Genomic DNA, 12,756 nt, shown 5'->3' with positions numbered 1-12,756 from the left:
TTTTTAATTTACTCTTTGTACCGGCAAAGTTCATGAGAGAATAAAATGCCCCATTCTCCAAAGTATTTCAGTCTTTTGGTATTTGGTGAGACTTGGGAGGATGTTATTTTAAGGCCAAAACTTCCATCCTCCAACCCTGAGCTTTGTCTTAATGATTAAGACATAAAACTTAGACATTTCCATAAAACCTAAATGAGTTCAAGAATTAACAAATTGCAAGAAGTGTGTCAGGGACACAAAGTTAATTAGCAGAATTAGAAAGACAAGATTCTGATTGACCAGTAACCCAGAAAGCAAAATTATAAAGGCAGTAGTAAGGCAGATTTTCTGGAGAAGGAAATGGCACCCCACTCCAGTGTTCTTGCCTGGAGAATCCCAGGGACAGGGGAGCCTGCTGGGCTGCCGTCTATGGGGTCGCACAGAGTCGGACACGACTGAAGCGACTTAGCAGCAGCAACAGCAGCAGCAGCAAGGCAGGTTTTCACAGCTTTGTCTATGCCCCATATATCAAAATCATCCTGGATCATATGTCAGCATGTACTTAGAGAACCTGAGCCCAGCCTTCCCCCTGCAAAAGACTATCTTGGAGTGGGAGAAATAAAACTTGCGGATGAATATTCTTTCTTAAACCCTGAATGAGGCATAGATGACGTATATAAAGCTATACATATTTAATGTAGACAACTTGATGAGTTTGGAGAAAAGAAATACTGTGGAATTATCATAATCAAAGCCATTAACATCTCATCACCTCCAAAAGTATCTCCTTGCCCTCTTTCTATATGTGTGCACATGTGTGTGTATGTATGTGTGTGTACACATAACTGATAAGAATAGTCAAAAGATCTTCCCTCGCTTCTAAAGTTACACAGGTGTTGTTTTTGATTTTTTTTTTTTTTTGGGAAATGCAGTTCTAGAAGCAAAAATGAAGGGAAACTGTAAGATGTGGACCTCAACCAAGATGATCATAGGAAACAAAAATTGAATTCATTAAGTCCAAAACAAACAAACAAAAAAATACCTCCTTATTCCAGGAAAAAATAAGAAATTTGGTGTGGGGGGGGGTCAGACAGTGTTACCATTTCATTAAGATAAATATATTTTATATTTTCTTACTGAGGAGGTGAGGAAAAAATGAGACAGGTAAAAGGTAAGCAACAGGTGAAATTTCTATATTTACCTGAAGTTATTTTTAATAGCTTTTAGTGAGAAACTTAATATCCCAACTATAATTTCTGACTTTCACAGAATCTCCTAAAAAGAGAAACATGTAAAATTAAAGTGGCTTTCTGCTAATACTTATGGCTAGTGCTTGATATCTTGAACCCAAAGCACTGTTGTTATTCTCAGCATGCTCAGCAGCTGTGTATGTGCAGGCATGGTACCAGTTTCTCAATATTCCTGTTTCCAGGTATGCGGTGTGCTTCCATCTTCCTCTCCTTTGCCTGCTGTCTCCCATTCCACTGTAAAAAAAAAAAAAAAAACTATGCGATTATCTGTAATCAGCACTTTTATCACCATTACCAGATTACCAGCTAATACTACAATTGCCTAAAAGGCATTCTGAGTCCCTATATTACAGTGTGTTTTGTGGATAATACTTTTAAAATGCATTTCAAAAAACATGGAGCTTAATCACTGGTGAAATACAGAGTACACAGCCTTTAAATATCAGAAGTCCCGTTGAGCCACTTATGTGTATGTGTCTGTTTTAACTTGTAGATTTGCTGCTGTGGTTTTCTGTAAAACGTAATTCTGTGCTATGAATTACCTATAAGTTTGCAGAAACTCTTTTAAAAATCAGGTTTATTTAAGTCATTTTACACCATGCCATTTTAAACAGTGAACAAAGCAATGTTTTACATTTTAGTAAGTAAAATTATGAATAATTTTATCTGACCTGGGCATAGAATTAAAGTCACTATGAAAAAATATTTACAGTTTATCATTAATCATATCTCATCAGATTTGTTGTGCACATTTATTGCTCTTCAAAGTTCTTCACAAGTTTTGAATGCTCATTAACTGAATCTCAAACACTAAAATCACATATAAAAATTTGTCTTTAACACTTCTGTGTAGTATGGTGCATGGTATATTTATAATCTAGGATTAAAATATATTTGAAGAAAAATGTAAACCATTTTCTTTTCTTTTTGGTAAATTTGTCTCTAGAATAAGATCTTCCATTTCAAAACTGAAATGAGTGGACAGTGGCCTGACAACCTTGCACTCTGCAAATGGCTCCTAGAGTACTATATGTTAATAACCTTTCTTCAACATAATAAAAATATTCAGGATTTATTGACTCACTGAGGCTGTTAGCTTTTAAATTCTTTTCCTCTGTAGCTACCTTTTTAAAAATCATAAATCTTCCAAGTGGATGAAAATATTATCTGACACAGTATTATAACTTGTTTATATTTCATAGCCTTCACTTCAGCTTTTATTTCCATGCACTCAAACTGGTATGCCACAACTCCTGGTCTCCATCAGAACCAGCTCTGGAAATTTCCAGACTAATCAACACAGTGTTAAAGCCAACAGACGAAGGTAGCCTGTGGTCAAAAACTAGTGGAAACAAATTATTAATAAATAGGCATTTATGTAAGAACATTGTCCAGTTTTCATAGGAACCTCAGTGTTCTTCATCGGTCCTTCTTCTTTGGGATTTCTTAAGGAGTTTTTCGAGTTTTCAGAGAGCTGCTTACTATTTCCTTAAACCTACACGTGACAAGACTATGGAGAGTGAAAACATGAATAATAGTCTACACTGATGTTTTTAAGTTGTCACATGTGATTCCCTGAGTTCAATTAAAAGCAAACAAAAAAACCTATTTGCAGCATGCTCTCCTTTTCTGCAGATGAACAAAGGAATGCTCCTTCACTAATTCTGAAAGTAACTTGTCACAGTGGGGTTCGGAGGCCTAGTCAAATAATTGTCTTAGCGTACTGCCTGCTGTGTTCAATATTGAGTGAAAATGGAAGCCAGGCCCCAACTCCAGCTTATTTCACAATTCTTCTGTTATTTAAATGATTTTAGTCAGTTTGGGGGAAGCCAGACCTTTATAAATTAACAGCAGGGAAATACCAAAGGTGTCAGATTGCATATTTATCATCTTTTTCGTGTAATACTTAAATATGTATTAAGAAGTGACTGACATAAATTAGGCAGATTTCAGAAGCCACAGGCCGTGGCTTGTAGAGGACCCCCTTCTGCTTGACATTTCATCCTTGTCAAAGATCAAATTATTTTAATTTAGGCTGCAAATTATAAGGAATGAAGACTTCTTTGTGGGAATTCCCTGTGGTAATCTGACTTTTGTTGTTACTGCTGCTTGTCAGTGTGCAAAAGATATAATATGCATGCAAATAAGGTTAAAAAATATGTACTATCTAATTATCCAGCCAGTACATTCCACTTGAAGACGGTGGGGGGCCTGACACACAGTATGTGTTTGATTCATGGAGGCCTGCAGGGTATTTACACAAGATTACTTTTAATTATGAAATTAATATCTGTTTATCTAGAATATATAGCAGTAAGTGAGTGTACACATGAGCAGAATTCTTTAGTAAAAAGAAATCGTCTTAATTTAATATATGAAAAGAAGAGGGAAAAAATCAGTTGTTTCTAAGGCGGAAAAGAAAAGCATCACCCAGATCTTGGTTTCACCCTCGTTGAAACAAATTGAATGAAAACTTGGCACCGTCTCTAGAATTTGTTTCTAGCTCCTCCAAGTAGGCTCAAGATGTGTTGCTTTATTTCACAGTTTTTATATCTTAGTGAACAAGATACAGTGTTAGATTCAGTATGATCAGGAAAATGTGGGAGAAGAGAGGTTTGTGGTTTTTTTCATTGTTTTTTACAATTAACTTTTGTTGTTTTTATAATTTTGGTGGCAGATTATCTCTTCTGAGTTCAAAAATCAATGATTACTATTTGAAAGAAAATGATGAAATTATGTCCACAGTTTTTTCTGTAATAAAAACACAGCAAATAAACAATCCCACTGAAGCTATACTTTAATATGTGAAGTTCATATTCCTAACAATATTTACTTGTAAAGCATAGGGTTACTTACTGGTAAAGCAAGTTAATCTGCTCATATTAACTTCTAACTAAAAATGGCAGAGGAATATCTGGGATATATTTATAAACTACTCCAATGATCGTTTTAGAAAACCCAAAGCAAATGAATAAATAATAATACTTTAAAAATACAGTATGCCTTGTCACTTTCCACCCATATCCATCAGTGGAAATGTATAGAAAATTTGAAAAATAAACAGTGACCATTCTGAATAGCGTTGTCTGGTAGAATGTTTCCTATTTTGCACAGTCAGAAGGGTGAAGGATGTCTTATCACCCAGCAAACAAAAAATCTGGCTGGACTAACTGGTTTCATTTTTCAGTCTTTTGTTACCGCAGTTCCTAGTAATGATAGGATGGGAATTCCTTTTACTGAGGCTGATCTTGGCATTTCCTTTGCTCAGCCTCTCTGCTCCTCCACACTCATCTAAATAGCTGTGCATCTCTCTGCCTTTGACACTGTGCTTGGGACTTAATCTAGTCCAGGGAAATATCCTTGGCCACTTGAGTGTAATTCATCTCTCTTTGAATTACCTTCTCTTTTCGAAAGTCTTTAAGCCACTTCTTTCTCTGCTCCCCAAAAATGAGACCCTGAATTATGAATTCTGTTTCTTAATTTTTCCCCAATAAAACCCTGGAGTGTGTTCTAAATAGGAAGCAGTCATTACAATTTCAGTCTGAAATGTCACCAAGCTTAACAGAGTCAACCTCTGTAATGCATTGGAAATCTGCAGCTCATTATATGTGCAGACACTAAAGTGTGCCTTCCAAAGGTGTTCTGTAAACAAAGATATGTCAATGACTTAATTTGATCATTTTTAAAGACTATTCATGATACCTGGTAAATGTTATTGACTGCTTTATCTTTTATAAAGATTAATTTAGAAAGGATAAGATTATAGATTTAAAAATTCTTACCGAAAGATGAGAAAATGCAAAAGATGAAATCATATTGTTTCTGTTCTTTTCATCTTTCTGATCAGTGTGATGGAGTACAGATTGATTTAATAAACATCTCTCTGGAAGGAATTGCTATTTTGAATATACCCAGCATGCATGGAGGGTCCAATCTTTGGGGAGAGTCTAAGAAAAGACGAAGCCATCGCCGAATAGAGAAAAAAGGGTCTGACAAAAGGACCACGCTCATAGATGCCAAAGAGTTGAAGTTTGCAAGTCAAGGTAAGTTTTCTAACATTTAATTGTTAAGTGGCTTAATAATCAGCTCTTGAAGGCTACTCTAAAATTAAAGAGTTTTCCATTTCCCTATAGCCTGTATATTTATGTGGTTATATTTTTAATGATATTAGATACACAAGTGAGATTGTTATATCATAATAGATTCTAAAAGTCATGTAACTGTCTATTTTTTCATGGACTTTTTCTCTTTATTCTCCTTTTCTGGATATAGTTCTTTACACAGGAAGTAAAATGTATGTGAGTTTTTAGTAGATTATAATATAGGATGTATTATACATTAAATTCTAGAATGTGATCATCTTGGTTAAGATGTTTGAGTTGCTATAACCAGGGCCTAGATTAACACTTTTCCTGAGGTGTGTTGCAAGTTTTATTCTTGGCTTTCTTACATGAAGCTGTTGTCATAAACATCATATATAATGGCATGTTTAAATATCCCATGGTCAGTTTGGATTATCTGCTTCTATTTTTCCAGAAATTTAGTAAAACTTGGAATGCCTGGAAAACAAAAGGTAAAGGGCTAACAAATAGGGTGCAATAGTGATGGATTAATTTTCAGTTCCACTGAAATAGAGTTCACCTTGGGACATGACAACTAATTCTTGTTGATAGATTTTACATAGACACCAAATTGGTGGTATTCTAATAATTGATCATGTCCCAGTTTATGTATCCATACTATTTTTTTAGCCTTCTAGAATCTACCTAAAACCACTGATGGCATTCAGATGGCCAAGAAAACATATTGGCCCAGCCGTGTGTAGCAAAGACAAAATGGGAAGTGGTTACAAACTTATGGGATAAATAAAGTAAATAAAAATTTGTTTTTTTAAATAAAGAAATAAAATGTGAGCATGGTTGATCAGCTTGATGCTGGTGGGAAATAGCTTCATGTTTTGGTGTCTTCAGGTATCTGATTCAAGTTTCAGTAGAGACTTCTGTAATGTGGAATTTGGTGACCATGAAGGTGGAAAAAAACTGACGAGGAAGCAATTAAGTATCCTCTTGAAAGTGTTTATTACAACCTGCCAATAACAGAAAGTTTTTATGCCTATTAAATGCATTGGCGATCCTAAAAAGACAAATCTTATAGAGTTGTGGAATTTAATGCAAGAAAGTGTGTACCAAATTAATTAAAAAGCTTTATATTCAGAATTAATATAACTGCATGAAAACATGGAGAAAAATGGTTTTTGGAGAGATACATAGAAAAAAATGAATCAATTTGTGCTATATGAATTTTAAAATGAGGGGAATTAGGTATAACTATTTATTTCTAGGAGTTGTTGACACTAATAATGTAGATTTCTAAAAAGATTTCTAAAAAATTTCTAAGTTAAAAAATTAGTTCAAGAACCATACTAAGACAAAACCTAAAAATCTCTGCTTCTATCCCTAGGGAAGCAATGAGAACATATAATAATATAATCCACAGAGTTAAAAAAGAAGTTATATATATATGTGTGTGTGTATATATATAATATGTATGTAATAATTTCTACATTTATTTTTTCTGTTTGATCGCTATATGTTAATACTTGGCATGTCCTTTGTATGTAGATATTTCAGGTGTGTATCTGAATTGATTCTCAGTGCTCAGCTGCCAACTATGTTTACCCAATGAGATGTTGTTAAAGTTTGTAAAATTCATGGCTGTGCTCCACCAGGATAAGTGTCTGTAGACTCACTATGGATCTAGCATCCCAGGTGGCGCTAGTGGTAATGAACGTGCCTATCAATGCAGGGGACATAAGAGTCATGGATTGATCCCTGGGTCAGGAAGATCCCCTGGAGTAGGAATGGCAACCGACTCCAGGATTCTTGCCTGGAAAATCCATGGGTAGAGGAACGTGGTGGGCTATAGTCCATGTGGTTGCAAAGAGTCAGACACAACTAAAGTGACTTAGCACACACTCATGACCTCATTCATTCCCCTTGGTATGCTGAGGAATACACATTTGGTGTGAAGAACAGACAGATCAGCCAGAAGTATAGACTGTCAGTGCCTATAACTCTAGAAAAAGGTCTCTCTTCCCATCCTATCTTCTTGCTTTGTACTATGAAACTGTTGGTTTCAAGTTTCCATAATCTTGGGAAAGAAAGAAGTGAGAAACTACAGAGTTTGTGACTTAAGGATGCATTTTTCTCAGTACAAGTGAGTGAAGTTGCTCAGTTGTATATGACTCTTTGCAACCCCATGGACTGTAACCTACCAGGCTCCTCCGTCGATGGGATTTCCCAGGCAAGAATACTGGAGTGGGTTGCCATTTCCTTCTCCAGGAGATCTCCTGACACAGGGATTGAACCCAGGTCTCCCACATTGTAGGCAGACGCTTTACCATCTGAGCCACCAGGGCGTACAAAGATCAGGAAAAACATCAGAAATCAGAGTTTTCAAAAGTTGTATTAGTACAAAAGCATGCTTTATAATGGATTTGGCTAAACTGTTTTTCTACTCTCTGTACCAAATGTGCTTGTAAGTTTGGATTAATTTTACTTCAAGATCAGTATGCTTGCTCAGTCACTCAGTCATGTCCAACTGTTCATGACTCCATGGACTGTAGCCCACCAGGTTCCTCTGTCTGTGGAATTTTCCATGCAAGAATACTAGAGCAGGTTAATGCTTAAAATTACCTTATCAGCTGAATATTTTTGTAAAGATTTCTATATTAACCAGTCTTTTCTTTTATTAATTTTATCAAGATTTTTTCATTTTGATATGTTTCACAACAGAATAGTTAAGAATATCTCAAAATGTTTCTAAGTTTTGATTTCACATTCATTCTATCAATTCTTAAATGTTATACTTAATTATCAGCAATGAAAGAAACTTACTACTTAAAATATCTGCATGTATCCCTCTTTGAAATGGTAATTGTTTCTATCATTTGATCTTGTTTTCAATTTCTTGATGCCAAAATAATAAATAGTATTAAAGGTCAATCAGTATTTTAAATCTAACTGTATTTTCAAATTTACATAAAAGAACAGGTATTGTCTGTAGAATGAAATACAGAGAATATAATTCTAGTCCAACAAGTTTTCTTATTTAACCTAGGTTCAAATTAATAATTTCACTCTTAGAAAGATAGAATTAAATAAATTAAATAGGTTAATAATTTAAATGTCTTCTTTTTAAGATGCACTTCTTTAAATATTAACTAGCAACTTTCTGATATGGCTCTGTAAAAGATTTGAAGTTTAAACTAAATTTTTGCTGTATTAAAATGTAAGTTTGTTGCCATAAACTTTAGGAAGTTTTGGTGGTTGGGAGGTGGGAGAGCATATCTAACTTGATTCTTGAAATAAAGAATGTTTAATTCTTTAGTGGAAAGATTTAAATTAAGAAAAAAATTTGCAAGTTTGTTTTAATTTTTTAATGTCATAAATATAAGGTACAAGATCAGGTTTGGAGCATGACATACTCATTTATACTTTGCCCTACATGATCTGCAACTCCTACACAATTTATTTGCTTGCAATCTTTGAAGACACTGAGAGTATCAGATCAGAGTATCTTCACTTAATAAATTCACTTGTTGGAAACTTTATGGTTGATTTAATTCGAGTTGATCAAAATTATAAGTAATTAATTTAATTATATTATTGTTCTAGTAAAATATTCTAGAACAGTTGGATGCAATTCTGAAACATTTTTGTACATTTATCTAATTCAGACATTTTCTTTGTGCATTGGTCTTTTTGTTTTATTTTTGTTGTCTGCTTTCTTTTACTTCTTTAGGAAATACAAATGTGTGTATCATATATTGACAGCATGGTCTTTAAGCAAATTTGTGAAATCATTAAATTTGATATTCAGTGCCCTTAGCCTTAATAGTCTTTCCCATTTCTTTCAGTTGCTAAGTAAATATTCTTCTCCACTTCTTCTGCATTAAATCCGAGCATCAGAAAGATATCTAATAAATTCCTTCACATTAATATATAAATGACTGCCCATGAATGTAGAGGTATTTGCATTTTAAGAGAAGCAAAGGCCTTCAGCTAAACCATTATTTTTCATACTGTGTTCCATTGAGCTATAACTGTAGTTCTTGTTTATAATTCATTTCTGTCATATTTTGAAACAACAGCAGAAAACCTATAACAAAACCCTGTAAAGTGCATTCTATAGAAACATTTTGTCATATTGACTATTCTTAAATCATCAAATTGTGTTACTACACAAAGCAGCTTCCTTTCTTCCTCCTGTTCCACCTCCTCTTCCCAGTGGCTGGATTGATCTGTAGATAGATGGAGAACATGATGGTTATTTCTTTCTACACACATGTTTGTAAACATATACATGTCTAAATGAGTAAATAGATAAATGTGACATTAATTGGAAAGTTCTAGCTGTGCAATGGTCATTTTAATATACATCATTGTATATTTAATGAGGAAAATTGTACAAATGGGTACATTACCACCACAGTGTATGTGAATCACAACTAAAAGGCCAGCAAGCTCAGGTACTTTTGCTTGGCACAAGCAATAAACAGAGCTTAACAATCAAAGGAAATGAAAACAAGGTGGTGATAATAATGTAATTAATACTTTTAATGAAAATGGAAGTCACTTGGAAAAGTTTTTGCGTTATAGGAAATTGCATTAGTTAACTGTCTCCGCCAAATAAGAAGTTTGTACTACAATGGAGTTTTAACAGAGATTTATGATACAAACATGCTCACAACTTCTGCTAAAGAGACAACGATGAAACTGAAACAGTTTCAGATAATGTGTAGAAATAAGACAAATTTGACTAATTGAAACTTTGAGTTAACATCTGAAGCATGCAGCAAGTAAATTTTATTGACAAAGTTGAAAAACTATACTAAAAGGATACTTGTAAAAATTATTTTTTAACATCAAGGACCTCTCAAGTAATGTAAGCAGTTTTTACATATTCTAATGGTTTTAAGCTTTGAAGATAAAAGTCTAACTATACCATTTTCCAGTAAGGAATGCAGAATGGTGCAAGACTGTCAAGTGAGAGGTACAAAGTTCATGTCATTTACAATTACGTATCTGTCTTGATCAGGATTGGAGAAGGCAATGGCACCCCATTCCAGTACTTTTGTCTGGAAAATCCCATGGACGGAGGAGCCTGGTGGGCTGCAGTCCATGGGGTCGCTGAGTGTCGGACACAACAGAGCGACTTCACTTTCACTTTTCACTTTCATGCACTGGAGAAGGAAATGGCAACCCACTCCAGTGTTCTTGCCTGGAGAATCCCAGGGACGGGGGAGCCTGGTGAGCTGCCATCTATGGGGTCGTACGGAGTCGGACATGACTGAAGTGACTTAGCAGCAGCAGCAGCTTGATCAGAATATCATACGACGTCATACAACAACAACAAAAGAACTCCAGAAATCAATAAAAAATAGGCTGCCTATAACGCTGCAGCTGCCCTCCTCATAATAACTCCATTATTCCCATAGAGTGACTATATCACAGGTGTTAGCAATTTGAACCTCTGAAATATATTTGCAGACATAAAATTCTAATTTTATTTTTAATTTACTGGTCTTAAAAATACTGCTTCATTTAAAAAAAAAAAAAAGGTTGACTGCTTTAAAAAGTTTGAAAACCAGTGAGCAAAAGTAATTACATTCAAGCCGTAGAATTTCAAACATTTGCCAAAAGCTAAGGGAGGTACTGTCAGGAGCAGCTGGACTTCCTGCTTGAAACCTCATTAACTAGGTGACTGTCTACCCCAGATATGGATACAGATAGAAAAGTTTATTTTAAAAGCTAATTAACGTACGATATTGTCAATAAAATCTTCAATGTTTTCATTCCCATTTGCCAATGCTAATTCTTTTCTTTGGGCCAAATTTCTCAGGGTAGCATATACTCCACTGAAGGAAAACTGAGCTGTACTCAGATGAATATTTTAAAGTGTGATAGTTTTTATATGTACAGTGGCTGCTGTTTTCTTTTTGGTAAGGGGTACTTTTTTCTTAATTTGTAATTTTAAATAATTTCATTTTTGAAATAAGTTCATTTAATTAAAATAGTGCTGTGCTAAGTTGCTTCAGTAACGTCCAACTCTTTGCAACCCTCTGGACTGTAACCTGCCAGGCTCCTCTGTCCATGGGATTCTCCAGGCAAGAATACTGCAGTGGGTTGCCGTGACTTCCTCCAGGGCATCTTCCTGGCCCAGGGTTTGAACCCACGTCTTCTGCGGCTCTAGTGTTAGAGGCGGATTCTTTACCACTGAGCCAAAACTAAAAAATAATAGAGGAAGTATGTGGATATGGAAAAAACTGATGGTGGGACCAGAAAGACTAAAGTGTAGAAAACTTCATGAAGGCTAATATTACAGATTCCAGCACTTTATTTTATTTGCATAACCCCACTTTTGTATACTTAGTGTAAACATATTTTTTTATTCTTCATTATCTCGTATGAAATTTACTATGTATAAGTTCCCCCCAAATAAGCTTACACTGCACATACCCCTACCCCACCTTATTTGATGTCTGTACTCTGTACTGGGGAGACTAAAACCCTCATTCTTTTTAGGAGCTAGAGGGTAAAACTGTGTATGTGATTAACTGTCATGGACTCTCTATATCAAATGACTTTATCTATTTTTTTGAAAACTCTGAAGAAGTAGAAAGGAAAAAAAGGTCAGTCCAAGCCGAACTTATTGAAGAAAACAAATGAGTTGAGATCTGTGACAGCTTGGCTAAAGTTGAATTTTGTTTCTGAAAATAAATAAGGTTATTGGCTTCAAGGTCTTTATCATTAAAATGGGGATTGTGAGTTCTCGAAGAGTTGGGATTAACCTATGTGTGCTGTTACTGTTTTGCCTAGAAAACTGCACAAAGGATATTTAAATAATAAGAATCGAACGCTTCCTACTCCTTGTAAAAGTTACAATTACCTTTTGTAACTTTGGAGAAGGGAATGGCAACTCACTCCAGTATTCTTGCCTGGAGAATCCCATGGATAGACGAGCCTGGCGGGCTACAGTCCATAGGGTTGCAAAGAGTTGGACACGACTGAGCAACTAACCCACACCTGAAATTTGATAAAAATGGACATTTGTCATGCATTATACATTTTATAGACATTTCTATGGGTTATGTAGGGTAATTTAGAAGGCATTTTTTTTAAGTTGTCTAAATATAACTGCAACATTCATTTTAGAACTGTAGATGATGAATTTGGCATTCAAACACCAGCAAGTAGAACAATTTCCAGGCATTTAAATTCAGTGATTAAATCAATTACATTTAGAAGCAAAAAAAGGATTTCATGTTGCATTATTATACCTCGATGTTAAAATTGCTGAAAAAAGATCATGGCATTTGAGATGTTGCATTTTACAGAGATATATGCGTATACCAATACCATGACAATTTCATTAGTTTAAAATAGATAAATCCACACATTTGCTGTCTAGTAACCTTTAAGGAGATGTCTCAAGTTGAGTTTCTAATTGTATGTTTTTAAACTGC

The 12,756-nt window shown here is 34.8% G+C and overlaps 1 protein-coding gene across 7 annotated transcripts in view; it reads left to right on the top strand.

Moving 5' to 3' along the window:
• The window catches only part of DGKB (diacylglycerol kinase beta), an 869,212-nt gene that overhangs the window by 656,976 nt on the left and 199,480 nt on the right, over positions 1–12,756 (top strand). For all 7 annotated transcript variants that reach the window (XM_061413599.1, XM_061413603.1, XM_061413600.1 and 4 more), the window contains one exon: positions 5,077–5,272. In XM_061413599.1, coding sequence (XP_061269583.1) covers positions 5,077–5,272 — 196 coding nt within the window. The remainder of the gene's footprint in view (positions 1–5,076; positions 5,273–12,756) is intronic.

The sequence above is a fragment of the Bos javanicus genome, chromosome 4 (assembly GCF_032452875.1).
Source record: "Bos javanicus breed banteng chromosome 4, ARS-OSU_banteng_1.0, whole genome shotgun sequence".
Classification (NCBI taxonomy): domain Eukaryota; kingdom Metazoa; phylum Chordata; class Mammalia; order Artiodactyla; family Bovidae; genus Bos; species Bos javanicus.
This window is presented reverse-complemented; position numbering and strand designations above follow the sequence as displayed.